Source organism: Cheilinus undulatus, linkage group 3, assembly GCF_018320785.1.
Source record: "Cheilinus undulatus linkage group 3, ASM1832078v1, whole genome shotgun sequence".
Lineage (NCBI taxonomy): Eukaryota > Metazoa > Chordata > Actinopteri > Labriformes > Labridae > Cheilinus > Cheilinus undulatus.
Genome location: NC_054867.1, coordinates 27,687,435 through 27,704,695, shown reverse-complemented (window position 1 = coordinate 27,704,695; position 17,261 = coordinate 27,687,435). Strand labels below are relative to the sequence as shown.

Below are 17,261 nucleotides of genomic sequence, written 5' to 3'. Positions count from 1 at the left end.
TATCACGACACACATTGATTTGGGACAGTAAGCATGTCTTAATAAACATGTCCTATACAGAAATCACAGCTGGCAGCTGTTCTTTGTTGTAGAGAGTAACAGCAAATAAATATTTTGGTACTTTTAAGGATCGTACACTTTAAAATGCTTAAATTCAGATCCACCTAGATCTGAAGAATGAATTGAAATATTCTGTTTCCTGTCTCTAAGCTAAGCTTAAGCTATTAACAAATGCAAATACAATAATATTGAACTTTTTAATCTTTTTAATCCTCTCTGTTGTCTTTGTTGCTGTTGTTTTTCATACTTTTCATATAAAAATATTCTGGTTTAACTTCGCTATAAGCCCATTTGGATTTGCAAAAGTATAGAATGGCACTGCATTTTCTATAGTGAATAAATAAGTGGGGATAAAACAGCATGACTAATTCAATAAGCAGCTGCATGAAGCCTGAAGCCTTTGTTATCCACTACACTTCTTGGTTTAAGTCTCTTACAAACAAAGCATTGTGATCCTCTTCTCCTATGTAGAAATTGAGGGAAATTTTTACTCTTCAGCGTCATTCAGTGGTGGAAGAGATGGGGCAAACCAGCTTGGTGTTGATACTGCTAATTAGCTTGGTGCCCTGTCATGTGTAGATGGAGATTGGTGTTGCCACAGCTTTTTACCTTGTTTCTACACAGCTGCATACTGCATGACTCATGTCCAACTTTCCGGTGTTATAAGAAACCCAAAATATTATCTACCTTATTTTATCCATTATCTTTGCTTTTGGCCTTCTGGCAGAAGATGAACTTTCTCATCAGTGTTACAGGTTACTTGTTTTGGTTTTAAGCGTTCGCTGCATCATGCAGTTATAGTGTGCTGCTATCTGTTGGCTTTTTGTTTACTGCACCTTAAGAGATTCGTATTTTACAAAACTGCCATCACAGCTTTTAATTGATTAGATTAGATTGATTCTGTAACATCTGCATTGATGCACGTATTGGCAAAGAGCCAATACAGTCCAGTACAAGCCCAATAAATACTCATTCACACCCAGTCAAACCAATTACTCCAACTGCACATACACCATGTAAAGTTTCAGTCAGTATTAACTAAACCCGATTGTTTACGATCACAAACATCAGAGCAAATCAGTGTGAAGTGTGTTGCCCCAGGCTACGTTGATCTTTTGCTTTTCAACAGGCCAGACGTTAATGTTAACTTCATGTTCCTGTTATGTTATAATGTCCATATAAAGTCCATATTTTTCATGGTTAGCTTTGTGTGTCTCCAGCTCTAATGTGCATTGTAAAACCAGACGGGCCTCCTCAGCTGTGTAAAACTGACGAGATCGGAGAGATTATAGTGAACTCACGTGCTGGAGGCAACATGTACTACGGCCTGCCTGGAGTCACTAAAAACACCTTTGAGGTATAAAAGAATAGTAAGCTTTCCCACCTGTCTGTGCTAATATAAACTATAAAGGATGAAATTTTTCTTTTTGTTTCTTTTTTGTTGGTGAACTGCTGTCCTTTCTGACTGTCTGTTTAGGTTATACCTGTAAATGCTAACGGAGTTCCCATTGGAGAGATCCCATTTGTGCGTTCAGGACTGTTGGGATTTGTTGGTCCAGTAAGTCTCCTTACAGCACAGTATATGTGGTGATGCTGACATTATTACACTGACACAATAATGACCCTGCTGTGCATTTGTCCTCCACTCTGCAGGGGAGTCTGATCTTTGTGGTGGGGAAGATCGAGGGTCTGCTCATGGTGAGTGGGCGGAGACACAATGCCGATGATCTGGTGGCCACCGCTCTTGCCGTAGAGCCAGTGAAGACGGTTTACCGTGGGAGGTAAGGGGACGGATGAACTTAGCTTAAACCAAAGTGTGCTGACAGAGGAGACAAACTTCTCTGCAGTTTAAGTGCAAATTCTTATTTATCTCTACTGACATCTGGTGGTTCAAAGGAAGCACATCAGGCATCAAACGAGGCTTTGATGCAACAAAAGGGTGCAGTAGTATTCGTGTAAAGACTAAGGTTTTTGTCTGTTTTTTGTGTTTGCATCAGGATCGCTGTGTTTTCAGTCACAGTGTTTTATGATGAGAGGGTTGTGATTGTGGCAGAGCAGAGACCAGATGCCAGTGAGGAGGACAGCTTCCAGTGGATGAGCCGAGTCCTTCAGGTGAATTTTTTTTCTTACAATTCATGTGATATCAGAATTTATGTTTTTGGTATTCTCAATGATATTTTAGTGTTTGGTTCTACCTGAAAACATATACAAATGTTTTTAATTCATCCTTTACTCAGGTTTATCAAATTGGCACCAAATTAATGAGCTAGTAGTAACACTGCAGGCTGCTGTTAATGCTCCACTCTTGGTCCCTGCTTTTAATGGAAAACTGTTAATTAGCAGAATCAAATAGCAGTCTGTTAGCAGTTTAATGGGACCTTTAAATATTTTTATGCAAATATAATAAACAAGTTTTTACAAAATTCTACTAAGTCAGTGTCTTTAATGCTAGTACACTGCACTATTGAAGATTTCCATTCAGTTTGTCTGGTATAAAGAGTCTAAATGTCAATTAAAAGTACTTTTTATTCGACAGGCTATTGACAGCATCCATCAGGTGGGTCTCTACTGTCTAGCCCTGGTTCCAGCTAACACCCTACCTAAAACCCCCTTGGGTGGCATCCATATATCAGACACCAAGCAGTTCTTCTTGGATGGCAACCTGCATCCCTGCAACATCCTGATGTGTCCCCACACGTGTGTCACCAACTTGCCCAAGCCCCGGCAGAAGCAGCCAGGTAAGTGGCACATCTCTTTTCTGATTGGTTAAGGTGACGACTGATCATATCTGCAAAGATGGGGGAAATTGCTGATTGTTATGCATTTGAAAGGTTTTAAGCGCTTGTGATTTAAAAGCAAATTTTGTCACATTTATGTGCAAACAGTCTCTGCATTTGTGAGAGTGATATTCCTGCCATGTTCGCCCTGGCTGTAGAGGTTCAGCAAATGTCATAAAACCACCTACACTTAACAGGCTTTCTGAATATTCTATCAAACAAAAATCAATCAGATGGGAACCAAGAGAACGTTAAAACACAGAATACAAAAAACTTAAAACAGTGCAGACACAAGCAAGCAAAATGCATGACACAGTAGTTTACATTGTACGTTTTAATAAACCTCTATTGTTGTCCTGATGTTCTCTGTCAGCTTATGTTCTCTTGTTAGCCGTGTGCTGTAAAGAGCTGTTTGTATATTTACACTGATTACACTGATTAACACTGGAATTTGTTGTTTGACCTCCCAAAATCAAAAGTCCTGTCTAGAATTTTCCCCTGCAAAGGCCTGCTTTAAAAATACTCATTTTCCAAGCTGACTCTGTTTTGCCTTGCAGTTGGTGTTGGCCCGGCATCTGTGATGGTTGGCAACCTGGTAGCAGGGAAGAGGATTGCTCAAGCAGCAGGAAGGGACCTGGGCATGATAGAGGACCAGGATCTGGTCAGAAAGGTAGTTTTTATTCCACTAAGTCTTACTTTTCTACCAGCCAGGAAATCACAACATAATTGCACCCTGAGGCACATGCATATTGATTTCTATTATTAGCAAAGTTGTGCATGTTTCATGATGATGGTAGACGTTTGATTAAGACTTTCCAGTGCCAGTGTTATACCTGTCCATGGTCGGCCACAGCTTAGAATGATAGATTTAAAGAAAAATCTGGACTCTTCTCTTTTTCTGCTCTTTTCTCTCTCTCTGGATGTAGCTCTGTATGTGGCCAACTGTGATGGTAAGGATTATGGCCCCCTCTGGCATCCTCCCCACACCTTTGTTTATTATTCATGCTCTGATCTGTGTCGTATCGTGGCTTTAATTTTGTGTGCTTGTATAAAATGTGACATGAACAAAAGTGAGCATGGTTTCAGTAGATATACGCCTTCTGTAGCCTTAGTACTGCAGTAGTACTGCACAAGTCCTGAGTTATTGTTCATTATTTTAAGAGCTGGATTGGCTCAGAGTCTGTCTGCATGTTGGCAGGACATATATTATACTGGACAGCTTCATGCTGGGTTCCACTTTATTTATTTTTATTTCAGTTATTTATAGTGTTTTTCCATCAGTGAAAACTCTTCCCTGTACAACCCGTCTGTGGTTGTGTTTGGAATAATATTCATACATATAGATGCTATCATTCTTAGTAAATCGTATTATTTCTGTCTTTTATTCCAGCATCAGTATTTATCAGAAGCTTTACACTGGAGGGCACAGACAGACCCAGACCACGTTCTCTTTGTTCTTCTAAATGCTAAGGTACCAAACTGATTAAAATCAAAACATATACTTTGACTTTAATAACGAGCATTAACGTGAGGATACTGCTACATTTGTATTTAGTAACCTTGTATCTGTATTCAGGGTGTGACAGTGGGCACAGCGACATGTGTTCAGCTACACAAGCGTGCAGAGAAGATCGCTGCAGCGCTCACAGAGAAAGGAAGCATCAACACTGGAGAGAACGTTGTGCTACTCTATCCTCCTGGTAGTTAATTTTTTTTGTATTCCTTTTTATTTCATCTATTTGGAGACATGGTTATTGTTCTCTTTTAATTGTGTTATTTAACATCTTTGTCCTCCATCTTTCTCTCAGGCATTGATTTGATAGCTGCCTTCTACGGTTGTCTCTATGCTGGATGTGTTCCCGTAAATGTTCGACCTCCACACCCGCAGAACCTGGCAGCCACGCTGCCCACAGTCCGCATGATTATTGATGTAAGTCTGTGTGCTCTTTTCAGCATGCAGGCGTTATTGAATGTTCATCAGTTAGTGTGTAGATACATGCAACTTTATTTTTAGTGGCCTATATGTAGATACTGCGATAAATAACCTGGGGATGATGGATTACTGTGTTACCTAAAACACTTAGCGAAAGCAATTTTTCACTTGGTGACTGTAATGGCTCATTTTGTTCCCAAGCTGTACTGATTTTTTTTCAACTCCTGAGACATTGTCCTCAACTATTACTAAGGGTGTTTAGTTTACCGGATATGTTTGCAGATAGATGGATGGATGGATGGATGGATGGATGGATGGGCTTTATTGTCTGTCTGAGGAATGACAGAAATTTTTCTTTGACAAGGCTCAAACAACACATAAGAGCTCATTTAAAATCCAAGACAGTCATAATTGGAGGGTTAAAAGGGACGGCTGATTAAAAAAAACAATTATTGTGTGAACTGATAAAAATAAACTCATTTCATATTGTTCAGGATGGTTATTGCAGAGGGAATAAAGTTTTTTTGTAGATATTTTTCCAGGCCAGGGGAACTTTGTATCGTCTACCTGATGACAGTAACTGGAAAGAATGGTGAAGGGTGTGAGAGGGGTCCTCTGTGATCAGGGTGGCTTTCCTGATCACAGAGTGGCTATACAGTTCAGAAAGGGGAGTTTTGGGTAATGATAATAATAATAATAGTGATAAAAATTTTTATTTTTAACACACTTTACATTTAGAAACAAATCTCAAAGTGCAACAAGTTGGTGCATAAACCAATGATTTTGCTGGCCTGATTAACTCATTTGCGTTTCCTCTGTCAAAAGTTGGGAAAATACCAAAATAATCGATCCATACTGCCCTGCTTTTTGGTGGGCTTCTGTCGGGGTACCAACAGGTATCAACAGTTACCCCTGTCACCCAAGAAAGGGTACGGTTGGTTGTTTAAACGATCAAGCTTTACCAGATCAAACCATACTAATATAAACCAGACTGGACTACTTCCTGGAAATGCACCATAAGAATCTCTTTTTGTCAGATGTCCTGTTTAGCACAAAGTCTTGATCACAAGACTTCAAAAGAAACATTTTATAACATTATGTCAGTGGATTTTTTTCATTTTCAAACATCACAAAGATCCAAAGTGTGTCTCCTGAATGCAGAATATGTTGTGTGTTTGTTGATTATTTGTGTATAAATGTGTTTTTGTTCATCTTTTTTTATTTTTAGTTATTTAAAGCAGCTTAATATAAGTTTTTTTTATTCATGATTTTTCTTTTGTAGGTCAGTAAAGCTGCATGCATCCTTACCACTCAAAACCTCATGAGGACTTTGCGCTCAAAAGAGGCTGCTGCTTCTGTCAACATTAAAACGTGGCCAACAATCATTGACACAGGTAAAGTACCAAGAAAAAGTCAGCCTTCTTTCATTTTGACTTGTCATAGTGGGAAAAGCACAGATGGGACCAGGTTTATTACTGACACCTGTGCTTTTCCTGCCCTGACAGCCAAAATTCAGCCAATATACAGTGAATATAGGCAGATTTTTACAGTCAACATGTAGGCTGGAAATATTTGGAAATATCAAGTTTTCATATCTGCCGATACCAATAATTCACTTACCTGCCATACCTGCAAATACTGATATACTGATAAGGCCACCCATAAGGAGGGGGGTAAGGGAGGAGCTTTTTGGGGCCAAGGCAAACTGGTTTTGAGGACTGCAAAACCATGGTCCATTGAAAAGTTAAACTGTTATAATTAAATATTTTTGAGCTAAATAATAATCACAATTATCAAAGCAACAAAAATGAATTTAATTCATTTATACTGTAGTAAAATATAGCCCTTTTCAAAATGTTAAGCCGTTCTCTTGAAACAGAAATACTTTTTTATTGGTGATGAAAACAATGTCAGTGGGCATTCAGAACTTAACAATAAGGAAAGTAATGCCAGACTTTAAAGATAAGCCATGATGTGCACAAAAGTCAGGATGCTAGAAAATAAAGTGGAAAAAACTGTGACGACTGCAAATGGAAATAATTAAGTAATGTTCAAGAGGCAGAAAATAGACAAAGAGAGGCAAAACTAATTGGCTAAAATGGGTAGAGTTAAAAAAAAAAGGTGCAGCATAGGGCAGAAAGTGCTCAATAGGGTTAAAAATGGCATAAAAAGGGACAGAAGTGGACAAAAAGCAGCAAAAATCCTTTAAAAGTGACAAGAAGAAGTTGCTAACAGTTGCAAAAATGGGTTAAGAGTGGCCAGAAATGTGGCAAAAATGGGCAGAACACACGGTGAAAAGAGGTTAAAAAGTAGCACAAATAAATAGCCAGTATGCTAGCACCAGTGCTACTTATCCAACACTCATGCATTGATATCATCAATAAGATTACAGCTTGAGAAGGCCCATTCTCTGGGTTTTTCAGGGGCTCTGCTATTCTCTGAGTGAACTGTATACCGATAACATTGTGTATCCCTACAAAAGTATTGTTCCAGTGCCATCATAAATCTATAGTAAATACAGAATTAATGAAAATTCTCATTCGGTCTTTTATGCAAAGTACTGGCATTAGGAGAAAACGGTACGCCTGTACTTTCTCATAATACCAAAGAAGGAGAATAAAACTGGCTCATGGGTTGGGGTCGGAGTTCATCAGTGCGTTTCAACTTAATATGAGGTTGTCAGCTTTGTCAGAAACACTTGAGTCAGTTTCTGTGTTAGTGTTTGCTGTGACAAGACAAACAGGAAGTAGGACATTTCATTACACAAATCATTCAGTGTGGACGAGTGCTCAGTGTTTTTTCATGTTTGCTGCGTGCAGTTGTAATTCTACTTCCTTTCCCCTTTAGTTAGTTTAGTGTATAAATGTTGTAATTTGACAGCAGAACTCTTCCCTTATCATTAGAATTTAAATCAAAGAAAAAATAGAAAGTGTTTATAGTATCACTGCTTAATAATTGTATCAGGCATCAGAAAGCAAGAACTATAATTGTGCCATTATTGCGTCATCTCATTTTCAATCTATTTTTTTTTCTCCATACCCTGTTCTTGCTTGTAGATGACCTCCCTCGCCGCCGGCCTCCACAGATCTATAAGCCGCCCACAGCAGAGATGATAGCTTATCTGGACTTCAGCGTGTCCACCACAGGCATGCTCACCGGGGTCAAGGTTAGGAATAAAAAAAAAAAAAAACAACCTTCTTGATCCAAATTCAAAATCAACAAGCTTTTACACATGCAGCTAATGAGCTCCTACGTAACTTTTTACATTACTAGACCTTCATTCATGTTTAATAAGAATGATTTTTCAAATGACCATGCGAGAGGCTTCCATCACATATATATATATACATAAATGTATGTATATGTATATATAATTTATTTATCTATTTATTTCCTTAAATTTATGTTAGCACTCACAGTTATTTAGGTTGTATTTCACTCACATCAGCTATTTTTAGCATTAAAATTCCCACTGCACATAACCTGCTCAGCACAAAACAGCACAGACTTTTTTTATTTCGATAAGGGCTGATAGAGGCCAAAAAACATGGTAGAAGTCAGTAAATACTGAAATTCAAGGGGACAGAAACACAGCTCTAAAAAAATAATAACAAAGCTCTGTGCCTCATTTTAATCAGATAAGCTGCTGTTTGCTAAGCGGTCTCCATATAAATTAAAAGGTTAGAATATTTTAGCATTAAGTTGAACCAAAGCCTCTGCATTTAATGTTATATAAAATAAGAGCACCTAAATGACCACAAATAGGCACAAAAAAGCACAAAGTGATGTAAAAAAAAAACTCTAAATGGAATAAAAGAGATACAGAGTTTATAAAAGATAAATCTGTGAGGAGCTGGTTTTATAATCTCCACGTCATGCTTTCATACATTAACCTGGATCCAGAGGGCTTCATTCATGGATGATGTGATACAGCAGGAGGTTTTTCTTTGAGATTCATCTGTGTATTTTTTGTTTTTAATAGATCTCTCATGCAGCGGTTAGTGCACTTTGTCGCTCTGTGAAGCTTCAGTGTGAACTGTACTCCTCTCGCCAAATAGCCATCTGCCTGGATCCTTACTGTGGGCTGGGCTTTGTCTTGTGGTGCCTCGCAAGGTACCATAGACCATCACCTATAATGCATGCTTCATTCGGTTTTTGACTCTTTGCATTACTCATCCACTTGTCTCCTTCTTCTTCTTTTACAGTGTTTACTCAGGTCACCAGTCCATCCTGATTCCTCCATTTGAGTTAGAGAGCTGCTTGTCTCTGTGGCTGAGCACGCTCAGTCAGTACCGCATCAGAGACACTTTCTGCTCCTACTCTGTCATGGAGCTCTGCACTAAAGGGTTGGGGACTCAGACTGAATTACTCAAGGTGAGTGATTGGGGGGGGGCCTTATGGGGCCAGGCCAAACTGGGGGGCCCATGGAGGTCAGCAAAATCATGATCTATTGTAAATGTGATTCAATGGACCATTGTGATCATGAGATTTTGTTTTTTTACCCAAATAATAATAAGCACTCTTATCAAAGCAACACTTATTTTTTTAATCATGTATACTGTAGTACAGTAAAACCTGTTTCAAAATGCAAACCCCTTTCCTTAAAACAGTCAAAATTTGGCAAAAAGTGGCAGACAATAGCAAAAGTAAGTTGCAGAAAGGGGAAAAAGTGGCAAAAATGGGTGAAAAGTGACAAAAAGAAGTTGCACTATTTGGCGAAAAGTGGCAGAAATGTACAAAAAAGCTGGTGAAAGTTTTCTCTGCTCTTAGGGAGCCCAGCCATAAGATGCAGAGATGTAGATGTAGGGGGAATTATTAATTACAGACTGAGATGATTTCTCAAGGATTTCATCATTTATCTCCTGGTGTGTTTCAGGCCCGTGGAGTGAACCTGTCGTGTGTGAGGAGCTGTGTGGTGATAGCAGAAGAGCGTCCTCGCCTTGCCCTCACACAGTCCTTCTCCAAGCTGTTTAAGGATGTGGGGCTTTCATCCAGAGCTGTCAGTACTGCTTTTGGGTCCAGGGTCAATTTGGCCATCTGCCTGCAGGTACAGCAACGCACTTGACCTGAATCTAGACATTGTTGTTCAGGTTTAACCCTCATTTAACCAGGAAGATTTCTATTTACATATTTTACAAAGAAGCCCAGAACAATAAAGCAGCGTAATGGTATACCTAATGCACTATCTGAAACTTCCTTTTGTATTGCAGGGCACTACTGGTCCTGATCCCTGTACAGTTTATGTGGACATGAAGTCTCTCCGCCATGACAGGTAAGAATACCTGCATGTTTTTAACCAGGGTGATTGAAATGTCATAATAGTCCTATAAAAGGCTATTAGAGATTCAGGAGTAAAAATTGATCTTCTCATTTTAACTGCCTGGATTAACATGTAAAATTTTCAAATAATTGAGTAACTTACAGTACTTGACAAATTTATTAGACCACCACCCAAAGTAAGGTTTATGCCACAGCTGCCCTAAATTAACAGTGTTGGTAAAAAAATTGGTAAAACCAAAATCATTTTTTATGTTTCTGCAGTGGTTAATACACCAATATATAGAAGCTCTTTAGCCAAAATGATATTTTTAATGCTAAAATATAATTCTTATTGTTATCCATGAATTTTCAAATTAACTGATTTACAAAAAAACTGAAAAAATAGTAAAGCACATTATTATTTCTGATTAATATGTCAAATTATATAGTTATTTACTTGCATTCCTGAAGAGAAAAATGAGTTTTAGTGGTTGAATGTTATGCTTGATTAATTTCTGACTTCTCAGAGAAGCCCAGTGAGCCGGCTCAAATTTGGGTATAAAAAGGTGAATTCAGTTTGAAATTCCTCATTCCTGTTCAAAATGGTAAAATGTGGAGAGCTCACTGAAAATAAAGAGTCCTCATTAAAGCACTTCATGATGCTTAATTTGGTCCCTGAGACAAATATGACAGGTGGTCTAATAAATTTGTTAAGCAGTATATCTCCAGTATTTCACATTCTAAAAATATGTATCCCTTTCTGAAGTAGTAAATAGACTGATAGATAAAACAGATGCATTAGTCCAAGATTGGTATTGCCATCATCTGTTGGCAAACACTGCTCCATTGGCAAATTATATGAATGTCAGAAGCCAATGTGTTTTTGTTGTGTTGCTTTAATTTAACTCTAGCATCTAGTTCAACAAACTTCTGACAATGAAGAGATTTTTACTGGGCAGAGAAACACACCTGTTGGACAAACTTTGATATATTTTCATGGTCAAACATTAGAGAAATTGTTGGCGTTGTAGTCTTACATCATTCAAAGGAGAAGAGCCGTATTGGCAATCTGCTAAATTATTTTAAACATCAATATCAGTATTTGCCCCCTTTCTCAGTTAAATATATATCTTTTCATTTTCAGATGCTTTGTGAAGGAAACAGATTTTCCAATATAAACCTCATAAACTCCTAACAACATACATATATATATATATATATATATATATATATATATATATATATTAATCGCACTGATGCATCACATAACCAGCTAAAGTAGCTTTGTTACTTTGACTGGAACACATGCAAAAGTTCTCTGGGCCCTTAAATTACAGATTAACTCCAGATTGACTTGTAAGTGAACCATGTGTCTTCAGTCTCAACTTTTGCTGTTTCAAAGTTACTTGAAAGTTTTGAAGCCAGGATATCAGAAGTGTGTCCTTTCTGATTGTTTTCATATTTCTTTAATTAAATCTACCATTAATTCAGTCTTTATCAAATTATCGACATATACAATTATTTGCAATTAATTACAAAGCCGATAGTAATTTTTTTTTTTTTTTGAAATCAACTGACAACATGTTCAGCAGACCTGTGCATTTAGGCCATTGTTGATAAAGAGTGTTTTTTTTCCAAAATAGCATACATCTGCTTGTGTGATTTTGCAGAGTGAGGCTGGTGGAGAGAGGAGCCCCTCAGAGTCTTCCTCTGATGGAGTCTGGCAAGGTGAGATGGCATGTATAGTTGGTTTGCATGTGGTATAGTTCACATGGTGAATTCATTTATTCAAAATTGTACATGCTGACATGGTGTGGCTCTCTTGTTTTCTCTGCAGATACTTCCAGGTGTTCGGGTGATAATTGTAAATCCAGAGACCAGAGGTCCACTTGGAGATTCTCATCTCGGCGAGGTGAGATGAAGCTGTGAAGACATCATGACTGTATTGATCATGACCCCATGGTGTGTCAAGCCTTCTTCCTTTTCAAACCAGCTCATACCAAGTATTTGCTCCTCTTAGATCTGGGTGAACAGTCCTCACAATGCCAGCGGGTACTACACCATCTATGGAGAGGAAAGTCTGCAGGCTAACCACTTCAACACAAAGCTCAGCTTTGGAGACCCGCAGACCTTATGGGCCAGGACAGGATACCTGGGTTTCGTTAAGAGGACTGAGCTGCTGGATGCCAGTGGAGGTATGTAGACCCTAACAATGCTAAAAGCTAGATTTTACTGGATCTTAATGTGTTAATTATGAAATACAGTAGACTGGATATTATGAACACTTTAATACAGAGATTTGTATGCACAATGTCAATAGAAAGTATTCACCCCCTTGGACATTTTACCCTTTTACTGATTTAATAAATCAGGTCAGTCATGTTAGAGGGGGTGAACATTTATGCAGTCACTTATTTAACATTACATATTTTTATTTATTTGACAATGCTTGTAGAAATCGGTTTTCACTTTGACATTGAGTGTGTTTTATTTTGTCAAAAAGCCTACTTATATTGACCATGATTGATTTTTAAAATCAATAAAAAGGTAAAACATATCAAAGTAAATTCAGATGTATAAAAACCAAGTTAACATACTCCTGTCTGCCTACACTTCTTCCTCTACCTTTGCTACACACTTCTCTTGATGAATATTGTTGTGTGTCTGTGTTCAGATCGACATGATGCCCTCTTTGTGGTGGGCTCACTCGATGAGACCTTGGAGCTGAGAGGACTGCGCTACCACCCCATTGACATTGAAACGTCAGTGTCCCGGGCTCACCGTAGTATTGCTGAGAGGTGAGTGGATGCACATGCATTATTAGTGGTGTTTAGGGAATTGAAATGGACCAGTAACATCAGACTATGAAATTTAGAAGATGTGCCAATGGCAATTTTTTTGTATCTGTTGTGCTCAAATATGCACAAGAATTATTCTGATATGTACAGTGCTTAACAAATTTATTAGACCACCTGTCATATTTGTCTCAAAGACCATCCAGCATCATGAAGTGCTTTAATGCTGACTCTTTCATTTTCAGTGAGCTCTCCACGTTTTACCATTTTGAACAGGAATGAGGAATTTCAAACTGAATTCACCCAAATTTGAGCCGGCTCACTAGGCTTCTCTGAGAAGTCAGAAATTAATCAAGCATAGCATTCAACCACTAGAATTATTTTTCTCTTCAGGAATGCAAGTAAATAACTATAATTTCACATATTAATCAAGAAATAATAATGTGCTTTACTATTTTTTCAGTTTTTTTTAAATCAGTAAATTTGAAAATTCATGGATAACAATAAGAATTATATTTTAGCATTTAAAATATCATTTCGGTTAAAGAGCTTTTACATATTGGTGTATTAACCATTGCAGAAACTTAAAAAATGATTTTGTTAATTACCAGTGCTGTTGATTTATGGCAGCTGTGGCATAAACCTAATTTTGGTTAGGGTTATGGTGGTCTAATAAATTTGTTAAGCACTGTATATTCGTAATTACTTATAGATGGAGTTGTTCTATGAAGGGCTGCTTATTTATGGCAAAAATGATAATCATTATTATTTCAATGGATATTGAGATCATGGTTCACACACACAATTACTCACTGATTTTACATCTGCATCAGTTATATTTATTGAACTTTAACATTCAGAACGCTTTAAAAAACAAGCAATATGAGAAAATAAAAAATGTGAAATTACTAATTTAAAATATTATTATTATGAATAGATGATAAATTAACCACATTTTTAAGCAGTGGTGATGTACTCTTCTTGCAAAAATACAATATCACACCCTGAAACATTTACAACAAATGAAAAAATCGATGAACAAAATAAGCACATGACATGCAGGCCAGTAGGCAAGACTAATTTTTTTGTTTTGTTTTTGTTAAAGAATAAAATAATTAAGGTAAAGGTCAGGCAGGGGTTGCCTTACATTTCTAATAGAAATGTGAGTGTTATCAATCTTTTTATGTAATTCTCAGAGAAAAAGACAATAAGTGAATTTGCAATGGTTGTGGGTTTGACTCCTGATCCTCATGTGATTTGGTGCTTGCTATCCCCGAACTTCCTGTCAGTCTCAAGCATTCCTGTCCAGGCAAAGGCCTACAATAAATAGATATTGCTGTTGTATTGTTTTTCAGTGAGCATTGTATTCTCTGATTTTGTCCCCTACAGTGCTGTGTTTACATGGACCAACCTGCTGGTGGTGGTGTCAGAGCTCTGCGGTTCAGAGCAGGACGCACTAGACCTGGTGCCTCTGATAACCAACGTGGTCCTGGAGGAGCACCACCTCATTGTGGGTGTGGTGGTTATTGTGGACCCCGGGGTTATACCCATTAACTCCAGGGGAGAGAAACAGCGCATGCACCTTCGTGACTCTTTCCTCGCTGACCAGCTGGATCCCATCTATGTTGCTTACAACATGTGAGGGCTTGTGGTGCTATGGGCTTCTTTAGCCGTCGTCCACAGTCTGGATGCTTCTCCGTCATCATCCCGGCGTTCAGCTATAGCTTGGCACATGATGAAAAGGAAAAGCATGAGCCACATATACTGCCACCAAGCCCCGTGCAACACCAGCATATCCCGGCCACTGCATGTCTGTGATTGGACCTGTCTGAAATTGTTCACTGTGTTTTTTTAATAGAATTTTGCAAATGGGACAGAAACAATGCACTGCATAAACAAAAAAACCCCTGTTGCACTTTTCTGGGGGGAGAGGGCAAAGCAACACGTTCATCCGAAACACTTCAAAAGACTTCCATGTTAATGTATTCATCAAAATCCATCATCTTGTTGTGTTCCCACCACAAACCTCTTGAAACACTATCCTTTGCGTGCGTCCATGCAGATTTCAAGAGCTACTAAACTTGTATCAACAACTTGAAATACTTCTCACATGCAGCTTTTAAACAAAACAAATACACACAAATGCATGAGCAGAGCCCTTGTCATTCCTCACTAACACTGATGGATAAAGTAGGGCAAAGGAAAACAAACTATTACATAAGAAAGGAAACAGCACTGGTTAGTGTGCACTATTATTTAGGAGGCTTATTTTGTCCCATGATAATGAAGCCAAATAGATTTTCACAACTTTCCTGCCCAAAAATATTTCCTGCCTTATAAACTTCAGCCATACATTCCTAACTTCATTTTTAAAGATCCTGTAATCAATGGCTGTTTATTCTCCTTTGGTTTTGAATATTAGTGGAAATCCTGCTATCTGTAGGGATCAAAATAAAAGAGGAAAGAGGCCATATTCTATACTGTACCTATAAAGGCCTGTTGTATTTTAGATACTGTATGCTAATGTATAGATATTTTTAATTGTACAAATGTATAAATGCTTGACTTGTCTCCCTCACTTGATGTTTAATGGAGGCAGCTGAGAGATAATAAAAGTAGCAGAGAGAAGGTTGTAAATAAGATTTAACAGTACTTTCAAAGCAGAATATTAGCTGTATGATGGAGTATGTGGATGAATAGTGCAAAGCATTGTTTGTCAGAATAGATAACACTGCACTTTCTCAAAAAAGTATATTTTATTATGACAACGAGGCATTAAAGAAATGGTTAAGGAACATATATAATCCTGTGGAATATTCTTTGAGTGTTTGCAAGGAGGGCTATCACTGTTAATGCCAGAATTTTCCTGTCAACAAATTAGAAAAATACAGGTGTGAGTAGAAGGCTAATAACAATATCATGACTGTTTTCAGGCTACCAGGTGTTTTTGTATCTAAAATGTTTGAGCCAGGCCCACAATCATGTCACATCTACTATCCATAACCATTGTACTTAGTACTCACACACTACTCACAGTTTTGTATTGCATAACAGAGTGAGTGTTTGAGGGGATTTGGGTCTTCCCTTTTCCTCTCCACACTCAAAGTTCATTGAATTGTGTTTCGTCTTTGTACAACTTTGTCAAGAATTACTTTGAAATCAAACAAACTGTTGTTGGCACTGTAGGCCTGTAGACGATAGAGCCGAGTTATTATGTATCTGGATTCTTTTCTGTCTTCAGTCACTGGATTTATTAGCACTTGTTAATGCAGCTGCAAAGCTGAGCCAGGATAGAAACATTCTTCATGGGCAAGAAAAGTAGTCATTTTAAATGACAAGGATTAAAAAAAAGCAACCAAATGCATTTGGTTTTAGAAAGCGTGTGCTCTCCTTTGTACTTCTAGCCATAAGTTATAGGGTCTTTGTACTGGATTATACTGTAATTCACTGATGAACCCTTAATGTTAACATGTAAATAGATGGATTTTTAACATTTGTCCTATAATAGCACTAATGCCAAACAACTACTTAAACAGAAATACAGTCAAGTCAATAATTGCACTTTGCACTGGTGGTACTAACAGTTGGCTTATACTGTGCAGACTGATTGATTTAAAAAATGCGGTAATCATTCACGACTTGCCATTGCATTTTACCTGGTTTTAAACCCACCTTGAAGATCACTTCATCTCCGCTTTAACATTGCATCCTATGTTTGCAGCAGAATGTTTGCATGATGCAGCCAAGCACAGAAGAAATCAGCTTGAGGCACATCTCATCTCCAGGGACAAGTGGAGGAGACGTACGTGTGAAATTGCGTATTCAGGGAATAAAACTCACAACACAGGGATGGACCGGATGGTCCCTTGGTGCAATCTGTGAATATTACCCATAAAATGTAGATGTTTTTCCAAAAAAAAAACAATTCTCCTAGGCAGACCTAATAAGCAAAAAGAGGGGTTACTAAGAACCATCCACCATCTACCTGCTTAGCTGGGAAGTCAAGAGGGCTTCCTTTGGTTTCCGCTCTTTTTCTCTTTCAGAGCTCTTACACACTATGCAATCCCAATGACAGTGCAATTTAATTTCAAAGCTTGCACAGTCTGGTGAAATATACATGATGCTTATACATTTTGTACTAAATAAGAACTGAGGACTGATGAAATTTAACCAGTAGTGTACTTAAGACTGCATTGATCTCTCTTCAGTTGTTCTATCAATAATTTGTGTATGATCCTTGGTATGTTGTATATTAATTATTCGGTGAACTCTAAACTGCTCCATGAGGGCATGATTAATCTTCAATGTGAGGGAGTTGTTTTATCTTACATAGTAAAGAATTTAAAGTGGTACACCCCTTCCCAATTTTCTCTTTATTTTCTATTTGGTTTGTTGTACTTTGTTTTATACTTTATGTAAAAGTAATACAGAATAAAA

General features: G+C 37.8%; 1 protein-coding gene across 2 annotated transcripts in view; it reads left to right on the top strand.

Annotated features, from left to right (window-relative positions):
• dip2bb (disco-interacting protein 2 homolog Bb) overlaps positions 1-17,199 on the top strand; it is a 61,724-nt gene extending 44,525 nt beyond the window's left edge. Inside the window, exons 19-39 of one of the 2 annotated variants that reach the window (XM_041783012.1) lie at positions 1,281-1,417; positions 1,538-1,618; positions 1,714-1,841; positions 2,058-2,172; positions 2,597-2,798; positions 3,395-3,507; positions 3,764-3,787; positions 4,228-4,308; positions 4,414-4,537; positions 4,646-4,767; positions 6,053-6,164; positions 7,827-7,936; positions 8,753-8,883; positions 8,976-9,144; positions 9,647-9,817; positions 9,981-10,042; positions 11,700-11,757; positions 11,867-11,941; positions 12,050-12,224; positions 12,704-12,827; positions 14,214-17,199. In XM_041783012.1, coding sequence (XP_041638946.1) covers positions 1,281-1,417; positions 1,538-1,618; positions 1,714-1,841; positions 2,058-2,172; positions 2,597-2,798; positions 3,395-3,507; positions 3,764-3,787; positions 4,228-4,308; positions 4,414-4,537; positions 4,646-4,767; positions 6,053-6,164; positions 7,827-7,936; positions 8,753-8,883; positions 8,976-9,144; positions 9,647-9,817; positions 9,981-10,042; positions 11,700-11,757; positions 11,867-11,941; positions 12,050-12,224; positions 12,704-12,827; positions 14,214-14,466 — 2,567 coding nt within the window. In that variant the 3' untranslated portion in view covers positions 14,467-17,199. The remainder of the gene's footprint in view (positions 1-1,280; positions 1,418-1,537; positions 1,619-1,713; positions 1,842-2,057; positions 2,173-2,596; positions 2,799-3,394; positions 3,508-3,763; positions 3,788-4,227; positions 4,309-4,413; positions 4,538-4,645; positions 4,768-6,052; positions 6,165-7,826; positions 7,937-8,752; positions 8,884-8,975; positions 9,145-9,646; positions 9,818-9,980; positions 10,043-11,699; positions 11,758-11,866; positions 11,942-12,049; positions 12,225-12,703; positions 12,828-14,213) is intronic. The other variant, XM_041783013.1, reaches the window with a different exon arrangement.
• The last annotated feature ends 62 nt before the right edge of the window (positions 17,200-17,261 follow it).